This window comes from Astatotilapia calliptera, chromosome 20 (genome assembly GCF_900246225.1).
Source record: "Astatotilapia calliptera chromosome 20, fAstCal1.2, whole genome shotgun sequence".
Classification (NCBI taxonomy): Eukaryota; Metazoa; Chordata; class Actinopteri; order Cichliformes; family Cichlidae; genus Astatotilapia; species Astatotilapia calliptera.
Genome location: NC_039321.1, coordinates 8,030,936 through 8,051,450, shown reverse-complemented (window position 1 = coordinate 8,051,450; position 20,515 = coordinate 8,030,936). Strand labels below are relative to the sequence as shown.

Sequence of the window (20,515 nt, the reverse complement as noted above, 5' to 3'; positions counted from 1 at the left end):
AAAGCGCCTTGAGGCGACTCTTGTCGCGAACTGGTGCTATATTAAAAACAAAACTTTAACTGAATTATGACCTCTGTTGGACACAAACAGGTTAAGGATGGTAATTATAGTTTTTGGTGTATCCGTGGCCCTGCAGATTCTGGCCATATTACTTGCTAGCATGAGCAGTATATGTTTTATAGAGTGTCTGTGTTTTGACAGCCGCAGCATAACGGCATTAACAGTCCAAACTCGGAAGTCGTTATTTTTCCACTTACGTGCTCTTGGGAAAAAGCACGGGTCTCTATTTTTGAAAGATATGACCGGAAGTATTACTTTTTATTCTCATTTCTTCTTTGTTATAAATTTATTCGCTTATTTGATTGCTAAATATTAAATGTATTATCATTAGGGTTAACACTGGATCAGTTCTACCCATTCTGACGCAAATCTACTCGCTTACCTGTGAAGCGACTGGCCGTTACGGGGGTTTTACTTTGAAAATACAAACACGGAAGTTGCATCTATTTTTTGCGTTCACACCCGAGCCGTCTTCATCTCTCATTGGGTAGCGGTGAAATTTGAAATGCAACCCGCTCAGTGTGGCAGTAGCTGCCGAAGGATGTGGACAAAGGTTCGAAAAACTAACAGCTAAAAAAAAAAAAGGAAACGGAAAAAGAGCAGTGTGGTGGCTAAATATCACCGAAAGGCTTTTTTGTACAACGCCTCTCCAGGTATGTAGGTAACTGTTGCTTTCTGAATTTTGCAAATGGAGGAGATACACCACCTAAACTCAGAGCCATCGTAAACGCCATGTTGTTTAGGCAGTGTGCGGTTAATAGAGCGTTTAGTCTTTCCTGGCGTCAGAAGAAAAGCAAAATAAGCCAGCGTGTTCAACATAACGGCAAACACATATTTGCGTGAGCATACCAATACAGCAAGTTATCTGTTTTGGTTAAAATACTTGCAAAACTGAAAGGCGGCTAGCAAAAAATCTAGATAATCCACGGTATTCTGTGTGGTTGAACTTTAAAATGTATTTCTTCTCAGAGGGCCTTAAATTGTAAGACACCATGGAGACTGCGGTGCTGAACCTCCAGAGCTTATATGAAAGGATGAGGACGCAAGTTGACCTTCTCAGTGAGAACATTGAACCCAGTGAGTATATCATGGCTACAGGTTCTGTTGTCTTTACCTTCTGTTAATTCACACAGGCACTTCAGGCCCCTATAGACTATACTAATGCTCCCATTTTCCCCCCTAGACTTTATTCAGATGGCACAAAACTTTGATGACTGCCGTCGCAAATGGCTAAAGACTGAGCATGAACTGGGGTCATGCAAAGAGATGCTGAGAAAAACGGAGACTGAGAGGGGAGCCTTGGAGGTCAAACTGAAGCATGCCCGCAACCAGGTAGACGTGGAGATACGGCGCAGACAAAAGGCTGAGGCAGACTGTGAGACACTGGTAGGAAGGATGACTAGACCCTCATTGCCAACCCTTCTTTGTTGTTGGTGTCAATTTAGGCTACAGTGTGATTTCAATTGACTCATTTTTGTGTCGTGCTTGGATTTCTATGATACAGGACCGTCAAATTCAGTTGATCCGGGACCTCTTGACCTGTGAGGGATCCAGTAACAGCATCCAGTTGAGTGCAGAACAGCGCTCAGCTCTGGCTTTCCTGAACACAAACTGTCAGGCAACAACCAACCTTAATACCAGCCGAAGGTAAGTAACTCAAGATGTTTTATGTTAAATTCAAGCTGTTTAATGTAAAGCTCTTATTTCTGATTACTGATTGTTTGATTTTAAGGTACTTTCTCTTACACATGGGTACATCTAAACATTTCAGCCTTTTTACTGAATTACTACTTAGAGTTTTGAATCAGCCATTAAGTTAGGTGGGACACATGTGAGTAAAAGAACAGCATTAGCTGATCTGATGCATATTTTCTGTTGCTCTTGATAGACTGATGACGATAGATGAATCAGGCTCCATCTTGTCAGATATCAGCTATGACAAAACAGATGACTCTCTTGTAAGTATTTCTCTTTTACAAGTTAGAACTTGAATGTATGGGGAAAAAAACCCTTTAATTTTGAAACTTTTTTTTTTTTACTTTATTTTTATCACTTTGTTTCAAAGGAGCAGACATAACAGAGCAAAATAAAACAGGTCACAAGGGGTAGGTAATACAATAAAGCACACAGTTACTGTGTACTTTATTGTATTACTGCTTTACTGTGCTATTTTATTGTTTTTTGAACGTTATTTTTATCATTGCGTTTCAAAGAAGCAAACAGATTTCACAAGACAGAGCAGATCAAAACAGGTCACCTGGGGTAATACATGAAGCACACAGTGGCTAGTTAAGTACACGATAGTGATTGTTTTTTGAATTAATCCCAGGGGTCTACCCACGCAGCTGTGGAAAATCAACAAAAGAAAATGAATGGAAGTCCAGACTAGTCCATCAAGTCCTTCCAGACCCCAGATCAAGCCAGATGTTCACGCATGAAAAAATCGATTATGATCAGTGCACAATGTTCAAAACTATGGTTACCACAGGAAGAATTGTCTAACAGTCAGTCTTCTCCTTATCTCATATATAACAGCCATTTTAATTAATACTTCTGAAATGTATCTCTACAAACTCTTTTCATTTCTTTTACAAGGCCAGCCACATTCTCAAATTTAGTGTCTTCAATTTATGATACTATCTCTGAGCAGTAAGATTGGACTGCTGGACATTTCCAAGATAGTGGTCAGCCAATTTATAATTACATTGTCAGGTCCATGAGAATTCTCTCCACTGGCTACGACTGGAGGTGCTGACATTTATTTCACATATATTTTAGCGATCCTCATTTGTTGGTGTTATATTTGCTTCCTTCTCCCATTTAACTTTGAAATATAAGGTGAAGTGTTTCCTGAGAAATTGCATACACTAATACATTGTAGATACCAGATTGTTGTGGATGTTGTCCCTGTCGGTATCAATGAAAATAATTGAAATCTGTTAATGACATGCTCGATCTTGACAGGATTGGGATTCCTCCACTGTGAGGACAGTGCGACTCAAGAAACGAGAAAAAAGGGTGTGTTACTTCTGCTCTTTCAAATTTGAGAAGTGATGACATTGTTTTATATGTAATGGAAACGAGAGTGTTAAAGTTCTGTTTTGATTTTAGCGCTCCTCGAGAAATCATGTTGATGGTCCTCCAGTTGCCTCCAAAAGGTCTCGATCAACAGGAAAAACTTCAGAGATGGTAGGTTATTTATTTAGCTCTGGGTATTGCTTTCATATATCATACATGATCTTAATCATTCATCATTTTTGTTAGCTTTGGCAACCAAATGCTGATGGCAGATTGCAGCCAAGTCTTGCAGCTCATTGCTGTGCCCTGATGTAGTTTGGCTGTATTTGGATATTCTGACTGTTCTTATGTGTTGTGACAGGGAAATGAGGCCATTGTGACAAAGACCACAGTGACTGTTCCTGCAAATGGAGGATCTGTTGAGGCGGTTTCTACCATTGAGACTGTTCCATACTGGACCCGCAGCAGGAGAAAGACTGGTAAGATGTCTGTTATGAGGTAGTATACAGCTAAAATATCTGTGGACGCTGCTTTTATATGGCTTATCTATGCTGGAGTTATATTCCAGCCTGCTCAAATGATTGTTCTTAGTTTCATCCAGCTAACTTTGTTCTTCAGTAAGTAAAATCATCTACTCGGCTAACAAGATAACAACATGGGGCTCTGTTGGGTTTTAGCAAAAGTAATAACACATAATTTAATGGAAAAACAATGTTGGATGTGTTGGAAAAAAAACTTCATTATGCAGTAGGAGTGATTCAGAACTGCACGATGAAGGTTTGTGCTATTTTACAAGCAGGTATTTATTTTCTATCTCTCCTGTTCAGCTGCTATGGAATGTGACTCTGAATCTGTCAAGTCTGAGGATGTCTTCAAGCAGCCTGCCAACCCTGAGCTAGAGATGAAAGCTGCGCCTAGTACTCCACAAAGCAATGGAGGCGTCCGCCTTCATGAGTTTGTCTCCAAAACTGTAAGAATGACATTAATGCGAAAGAACAGCACTGACTGAATGTAACTAGAAACGCACATTTTCCTTTCAGATCAAAGGAGTGTTCTCTTTATCTCCAAATTAAATATGTTTTGCCATTATACAGCAATAGCTGAAAAAGTAAAAGGGATATTTACTTATATATTTTAAGAATTGAATATGTTAAATTATTTATTTTTTTATTGGCTTAATTTAGTGTTGCTATAGCAAGGGTGCACAATTAATTTCCCCAAGGGGCCACATGAGAGACTGGGGCTATTGTGGTGACCTCCACTAACATTGTGAAAAGATAAAATTAATATTGAACAGAATTGAGTTCAGCTTATTGGTACCCCCCTCAACAATAGTCCCAGTTTCTCTTGCGGCCCCATGGGAAATAAATTACCCAGCCCTGCGCTTCAAAAAAAATGTTGGCATCCATATTGACAGTGTTGTTTGCTCATTTGTATCGCTATTAAACAAAGTGTCTCTGCTTCTTTAGCTGCATATATATGGTAGATAACTTCACAGTCTCCTGTGGAATGTCTTTATAGGTCATTAAGCCTGAATCCTGTGTGCCCTGCGGAAAGAGGATCAAGTTTGGCAAGATTTCACTGAAGTGCAGGGACTGCAGGGTGGTCTCGCACCCCGAGTGTCGTGAGCGCTGCCCTCTACCATGCATCCCCAACCTGGGTGGCACACCAGTCAAAATTGGGGAGGTATGTAATACAATTTTTACTCTTCATGTGCAGGTGGATCCACTGAAATTTAATCACAGTTCTGGCTGCTTAACCCATATCCTGTCTTTGTTTTTGTTTTGTTTTTTCCAGGGTGTTCTCGCAGACTACGTCCCAGACACATCACCCATGATCCCTCCCATTGTGGTCCACTGTATCAGTGAGATCGAGCAAAGGGGACTGCATGAAGTGAGTGCTATTTCACTGTCCTAATATTATGCAGAAATGTGAAGAACAGTAAAGCCTCAAGCCCCAGTAGTTATTTTTAATGTCTTCCCCTTAAGCTGAGACAGAGCTGTAACTAAGATTTTACAATCTGTTACTGGGAGCTTAAGTTTGTAATTGGGCTATGGAAAGGCTCCAGATCTGCTGATTGCTGTTTGACTTTGATGCCATCTCTTCTTTCTGGGTTGTTTATTTAGCACTTGTCTTACTTGCCTTTTTTGTGCATAACTCAATTTCATGTGAAAATTGTTGAGTTTTCCTACCCGAGTTTCTTGCCTTTTCTGTTCTTATTAGATATCCTTTATCTTAACAAGATGAGTTGTGGACTCATCAAACCCTTTTATTTGCAGAAATTTTGCTAAAATTAATGTTGAAATGGAGCTAAAGTCTGACTGACTGACAGATCTGCTGATGCAAGCTGATTAAGCTGTTTTGTTATTGTTCTCATTTAAATGCATTATTATTATTATTATTATCATTATTATTATTATTATTGCTTGTAGCTACTCTGTGTGATTTAATGTGCTATTCTTTGCTATTTATCAGTAAATATTTAGTTGAACCATTTCTATGAAAGGGTGAAAGAGGAAGGCAGAAAATTAAGGGAATCAGAGCTAGCAAATGTCCTGGGGATGTTGTCTTTTGGATATTGGATTTTTTTTTATTCGCATAGTACTAAATCACAGCAATAACAGAGTTAAGACACTTTATATTGAAAGATAAAGACCCTACAATAATAGAGAGAAATCCCCAACAATTGGACATTGCCTTATAAATAAGCACTTGGCAACAGTGGGATGAAAAACTCCCTTTTAACAGGATGAAACCTCAGGCAGAATCATGGATTGGGAGGGGCATCCATCTGACACGAGCAGTTGGGAGTGATGGGGGAAGACAGGATAACTAAGGGAGAGTTCAATCACCTGATCCAGCCCAAACTATCAGCTCTATCAAAAAAAAATTAAGCCTAATTCAGACTGGAAGCTTTTCCATAGAAGAGGGGCCTGGAAGGCTTTTCCTCCCAGCGCGAGGAACCATAACAGCCTACAGTATAAGAGTGAAGTGCTCTGTTGGGCTTATATGGTAGTATGAGGTGTCTAAGATAAGATGGGGCCTTAATATTCCAGACCTCTTGTTTCTGGATTTTAGTACCTTGCTGCAGAGGTTCCCCTTCATATCAAACAGTACGTTACAGATAACAGCTACAGTAATTTTCCCTAGAAACAATATCAGTATAATTCAGATAAAAAAAAAAATGTTTTTCCCCTTACTCAGGCTGGACTGTACCGTCTTTCTGGTGCTGAGCGCACTGTGAAGGAGCTGAAGGAAAAGTTTCTCCGTAGCAAAACTGTTCCTGTGCTCAGTAAGGTGGATGATATCCATGCCGTCACTGGCCTCCTCAAGGACTTTTTGAGGAACCTTAAGGAGCCTCTTCTCACCTTCCGCCTCAACCGTTCCTTCATGGACGCAGCTGGTAAGAGTGTGTTTACTAGTCTAGGGTTTTGGCACAAAGCAATGTCTATTTGAAATAACTGCAGTGTTGAAAGTTAAGCAATTTATCCAACACATGATTAAATACAGGTTTCATAAGTGCTTTTGCTTTACATTTGTGATTTGTTTTGATGAGCGATGAAAACCTCTGGTGGGAATTTGCCTGGAACAAAAACAAAGGATCGATCTCTAAGTCTGTTAGCATTTTTAGTGTTTGTTTTCTACTGTAGTCAGATGCATTTTCCTTCTAGCCGCTAATAAATCCACAGAAGTCACAACACCCTATTTCTTGGTCTGTACTGAAAAAATGTGTTTTCCTTGTTTTCCCACAGAGATTTCAGATGACGACAACAGCATAGCTCTGATGTACCAAACCATTGGTGACCTGCCACAGCCCAACAGAGACACGCTGGCTTTCGTAATCCTTCACCTTCAGAGGTTTGCACCTACTCTTCTCTCACCGCATAAGTCATATATACATCATGTAAAAGAAAGAAAGTTTATTCTCTCTAAAAAGAACATAGCAGCGCAGTTTTGGTTTGCGAAGTTGCATCTTAACATCATCTGTCTTTATGGCAGATGAGACCAAAGTTTTTGGCCATGATGCACGGCATCACATTTGGTGAAACCCAAACAGCACAAATTATGTCAGCACAAATACATCATGAAGCACTGTGGGTGATGTCTGATGATTTAGACTCGTTTTGGACACCTTGCCAGCATGGAGTGGAGCATAAACTCCTCTTTATACCAAAGTTATTCCAGAGTCAAATGTTATGCATTCTGCCCCACAGCTAAAGCTTGGGCCAAATTGATTAATACAACAACAACAAAAAAAATCTAAAACTGAATGGCTGAAAAAGAAGAATCAAGGTGTTGCAATGGGCCAGTCAAAGTCCAGATTTGAACCAAAATGAAATGGTGTGGCATGATGTTGAGAGCTGCGGATAAATGAATGCCCCACAAACCTCAATGAACTGAAGCAGCACTGTAAGAAGTTGGCCAGAATTCCTCCACAATAGTGTGAGAGCCTGATAAAAGTTATTACTTCTAAGTTATTGCTGCTAAAAGTGATTCTACAAGATATTGAATTATGGAGTATACTTAGTATTTCACAGGCTTTCAGAGTCCTGTGGTAAATTTCCTTTTCAAGCGACTGTATTTGTGCTTTGGTAGATACATTTTAACTCTAGTCTCTTTGTACCTCACCTTTATAGAATATCGATATGCATTCTCTAATTCTAATATCGGTCGAGCTACGTCTAGGAAAAAAAGTGCAGAATTGCATAAACAACCTGAACTTTTTACTTTATATTTATTTCTGCTGTTAAAATGAACTTTTTTTTAAAGGATGCTCTTGTTTTTACTTTTTATTATATTTATTCAAAAACCGGTGGATGCTCATTTTTTAAAATGTTTCAAATCAGCACATTTTCTAAACTAAGTCAAAAGGCTTAAAGGCAGAGAGGGGCTGCTCCAAGGACTGTATACTATAAATGATTATTTTAAGCAGTGAATGATGCAAAACAACTTTCTGCAGGCACCAAATTAACATTTTGGAGCTGGACATGGGCATTATAGGCCCTCTTTAAAATATCAGTGTAATCTCTCGGGAGTTATTTTCATATATATATTTCATATGTCGTTGATTATACATCAGCTGGTCAGTACTGAATCTAATCAATTCTTTCAGAGTTGCTGACAGTTTGGACACCAAGATGGACATCAGTAACCTGTCCCGAGTTTTTGGTCCAACAATTGTGGGACACGCAGTTCCCAATCCTGACCCTATGACAATCCTACAGGATACCAAACGACAGCCTAAGGTAAGCTTGGAAGATGAGACGCAGCTCTTGCATACCTGTCCTAGTGTGCACTTGTTGAGCGCCTGCTGCAAAAATAAACTAAAGAAGAGCAGCGGATGCCTCTCTTTAAGGTGTAGTTGCACACACTTTACAACTGCACAGTTTCCTTTGCCTTAAACTGAAGCAATCTTAAATGCTGAGAACAGCTCTTCATCTTTTTCAATTACTCTTGGATTATTTATAACTGATTCTCTGACAAAAGTGACCATAATAAACCAAGTCTGTGGCAAACACAATTGGCTCATTTTAATGTGTTCGCTGCAGGCATCAACAAAACGTGTAATTTGCCCAGGGGTAGCCAGACTTCTTGCAGCTGTTCCCTTCATTACACTTGTGGTTAGAGTCTCCTTCCACATTTGCTGGTTGAATACCTTTAATGTGAAATACCAAGTTGATGAAATCACAAATTTATCTCAATGACACAAAATGACATGCAGGTTTCCTGTGAATCCCTGTGAGCTGTTATTATATAGAGATGTACCCCCACAATGTAAAGATTGTTTAATAGTTAGTGCTGGAAAAGAATGCATAAATAATTTTTAAGATGTCTTAAATCTCACAGATTATAAATGCATTATACTTTCACTAGAATTTGCAGCAAAAGCTGCCATTTCTTAAACATTTACTTCTAATATTTATAACATATTAAAGTGTTTGTTTGTTTGTTTGTTTGTTTGTTTGTTTTTTAAAAAAAATCTTAATTCTGATGCATTTTGCTATTTATCAGGATGACAGTGTCTGGCAACAGATTTAATATACATTATGTGGAATGGCTAAATCTAGGAGACTGAGCACACACAACAGCTGGAGGCCACAAAAAATCTTACAGTGTAATATTGCACAGAAGAAGAGCATAACACCATTATTTTTTTTTCTATTTTTTCTTTTTTTTCTTTTCTTTTTTTAGTAACTCCCCTCAATCTTGCTTAAGGCAAACCTAACTAGCGTAGCACGGGCGGAAGTGGATTAGGCAATACTCTGAAATAACCCTGATCTTTTTCCATTTTTTACTAATCCCTTTCTGTTCAGGTTGTGGAGCGTCTATTGGCTCTGCCGGTGGATTTCTGGGCCCAGTTTGTGATGGCAGCAGAACACGAGCAGCCGAACTTGGAGCATTTGATCATTGAAAATGCAAACTGCTACGCCACCCCTGAGAGAGCTGGAGGTTTGTTAAAACTTTTTGTTATTGCCGTATGAGTGTGGGCGCAGTCGTTTCAACAGCCTGACATTTCATGGGAGGCTGAGATTGTAAATGTTAACTGTTTGTGATATTTCAGTGAGCATACTGGGACCTCTGACCACTCCGGAGTACCAGCTCAATAAAACCCCCTCCTCCAGCTCTCTGTCTCAGCGCATGAAGTCCTCTCTGACACCCAGGTAATCACATGAGCACAGTCCTCCCGGCCCTGCTGGCATTATAATCAATGATCTCATGATTAATTGAGAAGATAAAGCTACAAAGTGTTTTCTCTCCTAATTTACATAAATGCTGACTTCTTCTGACTTTCATATAACTTAATCTACTGTGTAATATCTCATTATCATTCATCAGCTCTGTTTTATTGACTATAGCTCCTAATTAATAATTCCATCATGTTTTTTTTTTAAAAAATTTTATGTATGCTGTTTGTTGCAGATTTGGGTCAAAGAGCAAATCGGCAGTGGGATTTTCTCGCCAAGGAAAGTTCTTTTCTTCTCCGCTCCTCAAATAATATCAAAGCAGCTGCATTTAATCCTTTATTCTTACTGCAATAACAGCGACTAGTTTGTTTTATGAATAACATTTAATTGCATCTATAAACACCTCCAATGTAGTCTTCCTCTGCATTCTTAAAAATTCTGTTTCTGAATGTTAGTTTTTATTGTTTTGTTTTTTTTGTTTTGTTTTTAACATTTGTAAAATGGGATTTTTTTTTTTTTAAAACAACTAGTTTTTTCTGTCTGTGCACACTTGTGTCTTTAGGACTGTTGCTCCTAATAAATGTCCAGTGTGGCATTCTCATTTCAGATGACAACACACGAAAATGCACTGTCTATTCACTCTTAGATAAGTGTGCTCATAGATGAAAATATGTACTGTATATGAACAGTTTTATTGTGACCCGCTTCTAAATGTAATTGTTTCCCTTTAATAGTTTTTCAGCTCATGTGTCACTCAGAAGTTGAGAAACTTATTTTTTTTATTATTTTTTTTTTGGTATTTCATTCTAGGTTGTAGTTGATTGTGTGGCTGATGTTTGTATTTCATTTGTTTTTATTTTAATTTGAATTGTCCCACAGTATTTTGTTTAGTGAATATAATTTAGAAGTGTGCATACCTTTTTCCTTCTTGTTTAATAACAAACTGTAGTAATAAGAACTCAACTTTCAACCAGATCTACTTGGTCATCGTCTACAAGCTTCACTAGGTGTGGATCGTTTTAGCAAATGTCAATGATCTCATTGTCATTGAAAGGCAACAAAGCTTTTACCAGGAGTTTTGGTCACTGGTTTGTGCTGCAGGCTGTAGCCTCTGCTGCACCAGACCCTCTGGTGTTTATTGATCTGTGTAATATTTGTACTGTGGGAGGTTGCTTATAAGCAGTCCTGCACAAAAGGCAATTACAGTGGGCTATTAGCCTGTTGAATTACTGGGGCATTATTTGATAAACTATAATCACGCAGTTTGAACAAAAATACACTATCTGAATTTCATATAAAATACATTTACAAAAATGTCTCCTGTCCTGTGACTGTTTTGTGTAGCTTCTTTACATTTTGAAAATTAATCAGTAAATGAGGGTGCAATCCCATTTAGTCTACTTTAATATCATTATGTGGGATCATCCTGAAGGGAGGGCTAAAGCTGGTTGAGTATGTGATCCATATTCTCGAAAGCCACTGGAGAGGCTTGTGCTCACATCGTTAGGATGATTAGGTGTACTAAGAGCCAATTTATTTATTTTTTAAATTTTGTATTGGTGGCACGGTGGTTAGCACTGTTGCCTCACAGCAAGAAGGTCCTGAGTTCAATTCCACCGTCAGGCCGGGGTCTTTCTGTGTGGAGTTTGCATGTTCTCCCCGTGTTTGCGTGGGTTCTCTCCGGGTACTCCGGCTTCCTCCCACCGTCCAAAGACATGCAGCTTGTGGGGATAGGTTAATTGGATAATCCAAATTGCCACTAGGTGTGAATGTGAGTGTGAATGGTTGTCTGTCCCTGTGTGTTAGCCCTGCGACAGACTGGCGACCTGTCCAGGGTGTACCCTGCCTCTCGCCCTATGACAGCTGGGATAGGCTCCAGCGCCCCCCGCGACCCTGAAAAGGATAAGCGGAAGTGAATGGATGGATGGATGGAATTTTGTATTGTTGCAACCAATAATATTGCTAATGTGAGGACTCCATATTTGGATTTTAAGTCTTAAGAGAAACATCGGGAAACCTCAAGAAAAATTCTAACTCCTGTAACTGATACCACCTCCTGGTATTTCCACTTTGATGCCCATTATCATGTTTCACTCTTAATGCCAATAACGCCTGAATAGCTCAAAATTATTACCAGCACTCAAAGTAGAAACATTGAATGTAAAAACAGAGGTGACTTTATACTCAACAAAAATGTATATATTCAGATATTGATCAAAGCCCCAACAAAATATTTAATGTGACTTTTATGTAAATGGTGTATGTGAAAAATTTACATTTAAAAATTGCAGACACCAAAAGTAAATTACAAAAAACCTCACTCATTTTCAGTGATTTGAACATGCGTAGCTTCTTTGTGAGAGGTAACTCTTGTTCAGTGTTCAAACATTATAAAAGTGACATCAAAATTTAGGGAGTGGCCACAGAAGGGGGGTATTTTTCACATAGTTCTGGAAGGCGGGGTCAGATCCCCACTTCCTCATGGCCTGCTTCTCTAAGATGGGGATACCGCTAACGTAACGTAGCAGGAACCAGACGAATAGAGGGGAGACCACACTGAGATACTGGGAACCCTGCATCGCTGAGGAGGCTGAGAGCCAGAGACCTGACCACTGCAGGATTTCTCCAAAGTAGTTAGGATGTCTACTGTAAGCCCAGAGTCCACTCTGGATGAACTTCCCCTGGAGGTGAGAAAGTAAATTGGACAGTACAGTTACAACACTCTGTGAGTGAGACATTAATACAGTTTAGGGTTATCCTCACTTACAGCATTATCTGGGTCACGCTTGAAAACCCATTTCTGCTGGTCAGCAATAGCTTCTGTAGCAAAGCCAAGGCCCCAAATGGTCCAGCCAATGTAGTCCCTCGTTCCCAGAGGCACATTTCGCTTCTCACTGTTCAGCATGAGGGTGGGCAGGAGGGTCATAAATACCCACACAGCTGAAAGAATGGAGCAAAAAATATGATTTTCAAACAGCATAACCTTAATACTTCCATGAAATAAATGTGACTGTAACCAACAGCTCTTGCCTAGAATAAATACATATAAAGAGCCAGAAACTAGACAGTGATTTATTTGTGCAAAGTCTCCCTTCACTTGGGTGCAGTTGGTCAAGGACTCTGGTAACAAGAAAGAGGTGTTTACATTACTTCCAAGTACCTTGAACAGTCCAATACACAAAGAATGTCCCAGGGCTGTCTCTAACATTGTTAAACCTGCGATCATGACCGTCCTTCAAGATTCGCATGAAGAGGAATGTCCCCAGCCTGCAGAAAAAACATACTTAAAGTCTTTTCACATTAACCAAGCCATTATTCATTAACTTGAGTTACCTGGCTTTAAAATCTCACATGCATTAGTTCCTCTGACCTCACCAATGACCCTCTAGGACTAAAATTACACAAAACTCTGATAAAAAAAACATATAACCTGCTCATATCTCTGTTTAGTTTTCTAGCGTAGCAGAGCGGTCAAGAGGTGTTTGGCACTTGGCATCAATACTGACTGCCTTACCTGAGTCCCCATGCTGTTACCAACCCTGTCTGCACCTTCTGCCGGGTATGACTGGCCCCTCCCCAGATACGACTCAGGTGTGCAAGTAGTATAAATGTGCCAGAGCCTGGAAAATTGTAGAGAGAGACAGAGTTGTAGAGTGAGGGTGGTTTGAAAGTGGGCACGGCTGGTGGCTGTACTTGTTGCAGACTAAGGTGTGTCCGATAAATCTTTTACTCAGGATACTGCAGACAATTGGTTCCAAAGTTCAAGGGTACAAATACACAAGAGAACAGCGCGGAGTTGGAAAACCAGAAGAAGACGAGTAAAAGAGAAGTGTCAAGGTGATTAATTTGGGATTTCTTTTTTTCTAATTCAGTCACTGGCGTGAACAGGTAAGCAACGTCAGTCTATATCTGACAAATGTTTGAGAACTAACTTTAGGCAGACTATGTTCATTTCTATACTTCCTTATTGATTGTGAGCTTACGTTTTTTTTTAATAGATAGATATCACAGGCAGATTCAAAGTCACACCAGGCTGCAACTAACATTTATTTTTTAATAATTTGTACATCTTAGTTATTTTCTCAGGTAGAAAGTTTGTAATGTGTGTTATTGATAATAATATGGGCTACATGATGCTGTATTAACCTGCACAAAATCCAATAACATTCAGTTCTTTCTGTAAACTAGCTTACTGACTCATTGGGTAATTCTGTCAGCTGTGCAGTAACAAAATGCAAAAATGATTAAATATGACACTAATATCCCCCTACAGCCATATGAAATGCTGTTAAGCTTTCTCTCTGTCTCTCTCTCTTTTAACCACTGCATGATTAAAACTAATTACAAATTGTTTAATGGGGGCCCTTAAAAAGCGCCCTTTTTGATTCAACCCAGGATAGCTGTGCACGCCCCTGCTGACACATGCGCCTGTTAAGCCGAAGGAGGAGCTCCTTCCGCGCTGTTTCACAACAAAGCTGTTTTAGATAATGCAGGTTTTGTAATGATCAGTCTTCTTTAAGTGCAAAACACGCTTTTACAGATTAAATCAGTCTACACGGATCAGACATATCGACTGTTCCCCCTTTAGATGTATTTCGCTTTCAGTCGAGTTCGAGCACTTTTTAGTTGCAGTTCTTCACTGACAGACAAGCAAAGCTGCAAAAGCAGTCAGTACAGGGTCGTAAATTACTGTTTAGGAAACGGGTTTTCAGATTACCTGCCAAGTCATAAAACTTCTCGGTTTTGAAAGCCGCAGCCAGAGCCCAGCCAGCCCACTGGATGCCCAGGTCGGTGATGGCACATTTGGCCAGAACGCTCCCCATGATCATGTCCTGCAGCTCGGCGAGTAGCAAGGGAATCCGCGACTCTGTCATAAGACCACTCCTCCTACGCCAAAAGTAATAAAAACACTCCGTGTAGGCGAAAGTTCACCAATATCACACTGCTGGAAGTGGGTTGCCGCAGGGATTTCTGGGTATTGTCGTTCTAAGAGGTGATGTAAGCAAGTTCCATAAGCTGCTGCCCTGTATGGAAGACTCCGAGTGCCAAACAAGTTAAGTCAATGCATTAATAAATAATTAATTACATTTGACATAATAAATTAGTTATATACAATGTTAACTAGATATCAATTTAATTTATTTAAATCATTTCACAAGTTATTTATTTATTTCTGATTTCAATTAATAATGACGCAGTTAGTATGAATTAAATGCATTTATTTAATTCATTTTGTCACTTGAGGCCTTCTATAATCCCCCAGTGGAATCAGGGGCGTTTCCAGGATTTTTTCAAAAGGCCCAGAAAAGTCAAGAGTCCTCAGAGAGCACAACTTCCCCCGAAGGGTAACACTAAACACTAAAATGTTGAGTTTTACAATACGATGATGTCAACTTGTGACGACGCAGGGTGTCAGACTGGAAAAATGCGAAGTGCATTTTATTCTCTCCATGCCCTTTCATATTCAATACATTTCCTTGAGATTATTTTTCAAGGTCAACTTTGACCTTAAGTGCTAACAATGAAGGTGAAGGTAAAATACTAACCCTAGGTACTCATATCACCAAGGCCTAGTATATTGTTGTGAAGTTTGAAGATATTTTAAAAGTTTTTACTCATTTTCACGTTGCTTGTGACCTTGACACAATTTTCACCAACATTAAATCAGCTTGAGCTGTTATTGGTATTTACTGTCACAAAGAATTTAAACATTATATCTTGGAAACCGTGATACATTTATGTGTATGTGACTTAAATGCCGCTAATCTGGAGATTATTTTAATGACTTGTTGCTCTGTCTGCTGACACACAGACTCAGCTTTGTATTGGCCACTATTGTTTATTTGCAAAAACTGTTCGCACTTTAGCACTGTGGGGTTTTTTTTCCAGTCGTGCACATTGTGACAACCCTGCACTGCCATGTGCAGGGTTAGATTTCTCAGTTGGTTTCCAGCTATTGTCTGTGCTTCCATCCTGCGTTGGTGCCAGCGTGCTGCTGCATAAGTAGAAAAGACTTATTAGTCCATGTGCAACAGCTGTCCCAGTCAGCCTCTCCTCTGCAGTGAACCTTGAACTTCCTGCTTCATCTCTCCCCCACAGCTGAGCCAAAACCAGAACCACACCCTGCCGCCACACATATATACAGTAGCTTTATTTATATGTGGCTCCTGCCAATGCAGCAAGGGTCCTGCAATTTAGTTTTAGGCACATGGTCAATGATCTGTTAAAACAAAAAATTGCAGAGGCACATCAGACTTGTACATAAGGCCATAAAAAGGAAGAATACATACAGTAATTTTAAAGAGTAATCTGCCAAGTGCCAAATAACAGTACTTCAGCTGTTTTGTGATTTAAAAAAAAGAAGACAACGCATGAATGTTTAACTAATTGTCCCACACAATATAAAACATTGTGTCTTTGTTCCACATTTAGTCTGTTGATTTCTTGTTACTAATGCAAGTGTCATCAGTGTGTGTTGCCTACAAATACGGCTAGGAATTAAATGTATCCTGTATCATTCTATTAACTGTAGTTATGCACATTTTAAACCTGATTTTACCTATTTTATTCTCTTATATTAATACTATATTGGTGTGCATTAATTTCCCAACCTGTGATTTCCATCTTGTGTGTTTCCATCACTTGTAATCACTTGAATTGCATTTAATTTGTATGGAAGGTGCAACAAATTGAAATTAATACTGTGATATAACAGCCACAAAGGTAACAATGCTTTCAGGCAAAATATATTTGAACCAGACATTCTGCAGAAGTACACCTAGTAATTGTGATGTTGCAGGAAAGTGTTGTGATATTTTTTCTCTTTTTCCTCTTAGGAATAAACACAGACAAGACAAAATATGGCAGACAAGACAAGTCCGAGAGGCAATTCTGGTGACTTTGCTAAAAAAGTCCAAAGACAGCTGAGCAGAGGCAAAGAAAAGGTACATAGTCTGCAAGTTCCTGTTTCCCCTATGGCAAGAAAGACAAATTTATTGCCATTTAATTGCTGTTACTTTGAGATTTAGCTTTTTTCTGTGCTTTATCTGCAGGTAATGCAAAGGCTGGGAAAGTCAATGGAGACCAGAGATGACCTTTTTGAACATTGTCTCCAAAACTTTAGTGACCAGCAGGTAATCATCCCCCAGCATTGTTTTTATTATGGGAGTTGAAAAAGACTTTGAGCAGAAAGTTTTTCATATGTGTCTTAACACATTTTGCAGTATATGCAAACACAGGGTTATTGAGTAAAAGCAGTGAATCAAACATCATAAAAGTTAATAAAGGTAAGCAAGATAATCACGTGTATACTTATGCTTTATTTGCAGACTGATGGGAACCGAATATACAAGGACTTGAGGGTCTACGTTAATGCAGTTAGAGGTGAAAATAGTCTTTGTTTGAAGATGCTGTAGAACTGTAGATTTGTGCCCTCTGCAGGTCTCAAATAGTCGATTCTGCTTTATACAGACATGCGTGAAGCTTCAAGACGCCTTTCCCAGTCTCTGTTTGATGTTTATGAATCTGACTGGGCTGGAGAGGAAGATTTAGGAGCCATTGTTGAGGTCAGTGGTACTAAAAAAAAGACCTATTGCAGCACATTTTAATTCCACAAGTGCAAAAACAGCGAAATGCATGCATCACCAGGGGAACAAGACCCCACATTTTTTCCCCTTGTTATGCATAATTAATGCAATATTTATGCTGTACTTGTGATGCAGGGGGAGGACCTCCTGTGGAATGACTACGAGGTGAAGCTATTAGACCAGGCCGTGCGCACCATGGAGTCCTACGTGAGCCAATTCCCTGATGTTAGGGTAAGGCAAACAAGTATGCAAGCAAACATAAGTCAATATGCAGACAGACAAAGAGCCTGAGAGCAAATGCACAAAACTAAGTTAAGACAAACATGTAGTATAATTCACTTACATATACATAGACAATATGTATGACTCTGTTTTGCTCCATTGTAAAAACTGTAGGACAAAATTGCCAAGAGGGGAAGAAAGCTGGTTGACTACGACTCCTCCCTTCACCAGCTAGAGGCACTGCAGACTGCGAAAAAGAGGGATGATGTCAAGATAAGCAAGGTAATTAGAATAACATCAATATCTCTTTGTAATCAACCCTAATTTGTTATAACACATGCATTGAAATTGACTTGCTTTGTCATTCTGCAGGCAAAAGAAGAGATGAATACTGCCAAAGTTATCTATGAGGGGATCAATAACGATCTGAAAGAGGAGCTCCCAGTTCTCTTTGACAGGTCTGACAGTATATATTTATTCTGTCAGAATGAATATGAAGATTATTCAGTATTGCATATTATTCAAATATTCACTGAATTTGCAACAATTTATCTTTTTTTAAACATTACTTGTCAATGTTTGTCTCCTTTAGTCGTATTGGATGCTACGTAGCTGTCTTCTCAGCTGTGTCAAATTTACGAGACATCTTCCACAAGGAAATGAGTACAGTATGTTTGCTCCCTTATGTGTGACCCAATATTGATTGTCCTGAGTTTTTTGTTTTAACCATCCATCTTCTATTTTAGCTCAATCAAGATCTACAAAATGTGATAAAGGAGCTGCAGGCTCAGCATCCAGACAAAGCATTTGCTGTAAAGGGATTGTCCCGGTGAGAGTTTTTTAATTCTTAACTTTAAAGCTTGAAGGCAATTTCCAAATGAAAAACATTTTTAATTTCTCATTACAGTTTCAGAAAAATGTGGAAATTACCCGCCATAGTCACATCTTCTCCTAGAGTAATAATACAAGCAGCATTTTCTTTTAATTATTACTTTTGCAGATTCAGAAAGCATTTAATTGTGCTTTATGGCTAAATGCACTGTTGTTATAAAGCTTCATTCATTTATTCATTTGTTCCACCATATTCTGGCAATACTCCACAGTACTGAACTGCATTCTTATCTCCATGATTTGATCTTTCTCTATCTCACTCCCTCTCTCTCACTATATATTCCAGGTATGGCTCACTGAAAAGACGAAGTCTGATCTCTCCAAAGGCTTGGAAGGCCAGCTTTTCTGAGGTTCACAGGAGCTTCAGTCCTAGAACGAGCCAGCGGTTTAGTTTCAGATCCCCGGAAAAACCTCGACACAGCACCTTGTCCAGAGAAGGCAGCATGCTTAGAGGGTCTTTAGTCGAGTCCAGGGAACTGGATGTAGGGTCGTACCAAAGTGAGGTCCACAGCCCTTCTGCACAGGAAGATGCTGTAGAGAGTGCATCAGGAAGTGAGCTGAAGTCGGGAGACAACAACAATCAAGTTGAAGGAGAAAAGGCTGTGAAAGAAGAAGAGCCCAAGCCGCCCGTAGAATCGGAAAATAAAGGAGATGGAAAAAAAGATCTACCAAGTGCAAGCAGCTCTGAACAAAATAACTCCTATGAATCAGATAGCTTGGAGCTCCAGCTGTCTGCAGCAGACAATGGCCCACTGCACATTGAAGAGACGGACGACAGCCCGGTAACCCTTGAAACTCCAAAACTGAACAGACTGGAGAATGGTGACGCTTCTGGCTTGAATTCTGACGCCAAGGATCTGAGCATTCCTCAGAAGGTTTGTCACTCGAGTAGCACACATGTTGTGCAGCTGTCCTTTTTTTATGCATATTGTGTCATAACTCTCTTTTTTTTTGGGTGTGCTATGTAGGACGTCCCTGCAGAGAAAGAGATATCCTCGAACTCAAAAAACACAATGGTTTAAAGTTTTCATAATAAAACAAAAGGTTTGTGTGTTTCATTTTGTTCTACAAGATGCCATATTATTATTTCTCTTCTTTCTTTGTCTGCGTTTCTTCATTTGGCTCACTTTATCATCAACCTTTGAACGCCAGAACCAAACAGCGCCGAACTGACTGAAGTCAACAGCTGCAGAAGAAAGAAAAAAAGACAGGGCGACAGTTGCAACTGACAAGTTCAACTGTGATTTCACAACTGACGAACTGTTGCTGTTAGTTTTCTTATTTATCTTTTAAGGAAATCAACTTTACATATGTATTGGTGTCTTTGGGAAAACCTATATTTTCATAAACTCACTCACTGCATTATTAAAGCAAATACATTTTAAAATGAGGGATTTATACAACTAATGCTAGCAAAGACAGAAGCTCTACATAGGTTTACACTGCTAAAAAGATACTGACCACAGAATGGTTAATCTACACAGATATGATATGTTTCTGTCTCTGTGTAAACGTGAAGAGAATGCCATTCCACTCTTATTGTGGAACCAACAAGGAGGCGTTTTAATCATTTTAGCCTATTAGTCTGTTTTATTATTTCTTTTTATTTGTTTTTGATTAGATTTTATTAATTATGCCTGCAGTGTGAGGACAAACTTTGTAATTCTGAAAAATAAACATAGTTCAAATTTTGTTTATACTAAAGCTGAATTTCTGACTTTTTAATTTTTGGGTTATTCGATGTATATGTGCACAGGATATAAGAACATTGTGTAAACGGCAATAAAAACTGGGTAATGTCACCATTTTGTCTCTCTGCTAGTAGATGTTTAAGATGATGGGGTGGAAAATGGTGAGCGCTCACTCAGCCTGGACTTCAGTACTCATCAGATGTATACAACATTGCTTGCTTAATGATTTGACTGTCATGACAAATTATCTGTGAAATAACATAATTGATTAGACAGTATTGGAAAGGTTTGATTATATATACACACGTTTTAGCTTATGTTTCTTTTATTATAACGAAACAACATGAAGGGACAGCTTCCT

General features: G+C 39.1%; 3 protein-coding genes across 6 annotated transcripts; 2 read left to right on the top strand and 1 right to left on the bottom strand.

Annotated features, from left to right (window-relative positions):
- Positions 1–502: 502 nt before the first annotated feature.
- racgap1 (Rac GTPase activating protein 1) lies at positions 503–10,267 on the top strand. Of its 2 annotated transcripts, none has more exons than XM_026153720.1 (17): positions 503–713; positions 1,030–1,137; positions 1,244–1,446; positions 1,565–1,707; positions 1,949–2,018; positions 3,025–3,078; positions 3,172–3,249; positions 3,440–3,557; positions 3,906–4,048; positions 4,600–4,764; positions 4,876–4,971; positions 6,283–6,481; positions 6,831–6,936; positions 8,192–8,324; positions 9,393–9,528; positions 9,641–9,740; positions 10,000–10,267. In XM_026153720.1, exons 2-17 carry the CDS (start codon positions 1,053–1,055, stop codon positions 10,073–10,075), a joined length of 1,905 nt encoding a protein of 634 aa, XP_026009505.1. In that variant the 5' UTR covers positions 503–713; positions 1,030–1,052; the 3' UTR covers positions 10,076–10,267. The 2 variants fall into 2 exon arrangements, with proteins under 2 accessions (XP_026009505.1, XP_026009506.1); XM_026153721.1 differs by lacking the exon at positions 503–713 and adding an exon at positions 765–899.
- Positions 10,268–11,974: 1,707 nt separating this feature from the next.
- LOC113013848 (uncharacterized) lies at positions 11,975–14,752 on the bottom strand. The gene is made up of 5 exons (XM_026155044.1): positions 14,482–14,752; positions 13,279–13,384; positions 12,925–13,031; positions 12,532–12,704; positions 11,975–12,445 (listed from the first exon to the last, which is right to left on the bottom strand). Exons 1-5 carry the CDS (start codon positions 14,636–14,638, stop codon positions 12,167–12,169), a joined length of 822 nt encoding a protein of 273 aa, XP_026010829.1. The 5' UTR covers positions 14,639–14,752; the 3' UTR covers positions 11,975–12,166.
- Positions 13,392–20,265, top strand: bin2a (bridging integrator 2a). Of its 3 annotated transcripts, none has more exons than XM_026155041.1 (13): positions 13,392–13,601; positions 16,601–16,708; positions 16,817–16,897; positions 17,093–17,147; positions 17,235–17,329; positions 17,486–17,581; positions 17,747–17,854; positions 17,945–18,030; positions 18,165–18,240; positions 18,319–18,401; positions 18,750–19,338; positions 19,432–19,479; positions 19,616–20,265. In XM_026155041.1, exons 2-13 carry the CDS (start codon positions 16,625–16,627, stop codon positions 19,634–19,636), a joined length of 1,422 nt encoding a protein of 473 aa, XP_026010826.1. In that variant the 5' UTR covers positions 13,392–13,601; positions 16,601–16,624; the 3' UTR covers positions 19,637–20,265. The 3 variants fall into 3 exon arrangements, with proteins under 3 accessions (XP_026010826.1, XP_026010828.1, XP_026010827.1); XM_026155043.1 differs by having other exon boundaries at positions 19,432–19,507; XM_026155042.1 differs by having other exon boundaries at positions 13,590–13,652.
- Positions 20,266–20,515: the final 250 nt, after the last annotated feature.

What these genes read in the sequence shown, in the direction of transcription:
- racgap1 (XM_026153720.1), top strand. Translation starts at nt 1,053, where the DNA reads ATGGAGACTGCGGTGCTGAACCTCCAGAGCTTATATGAAAGGATGAGG. An exon ending in AGGCAGACTGTGAGACACTG is followed by an intron (nt 1,447 to 1,564) that starts GTAGGAAGGATG and finishes TCTATGATACAG; the next exon opens with GACCGTCAAATTCAGTTGAT. An exon ending in CCGCAGCAGGAGAAAGACTG is followed by an intron (nt 3,558 to 3,905) that starts GTAAGATGTCTG and finishes TCTCCTGTTCAG; the next exon opens with CTGCTATGGAATGTGACTCT.
- LOC113013848 (XM_026155044.1), bottom strand. Translation starts at nt 14,638, where the DNA reads ATGACAGAGTCGCGGATTCCCTTGCTACTCGCCGAGCTGCAGGACATG. An exon ending in TGTGTATTGGACTGTTCAAG is followed by an intron (nt 12,705 to 12,924) that starts GTACTTGGAAGT and finishes CCATTCTTTCAG; the next exon opens with CTGTGTGGGTATTTATGACC. An exon ending in AGCGTGACCCAGATAATGCT is followed by an intron (nt 12,446 to 12,531) that starts GTAAGTGAGGAT and finishes TCTCACCTCCAG; the next exon opens with GGGAAGTTCATCCAGAGTGG.
- bin2a (XM_026155041.1), top strand. Translation starts at nt 16,625, where the DNA reads ATGGCAGACAAGACAAGTCCGAGAGGCAATTCTGGTGACTTTGCTAAA. An exon ending in CTACGTTAATGCAGTTAGAG is followed by an intron (nt 17,148 to 17,234) that starts GTGAAAATAGTC and finishes TGCTTTATACAG; the next exon opens with ACATGCGTGAAGCTTCAAGA. An exon ending in GCCAATTCCCTGATGTTAGG is followed by an intron (nt 17,582 to 17,746) that starts GTAAGGCAAACA and finishes TAAAAACTGTAG; the next exon opens with GACAAAATTGCCAAGAGGGG.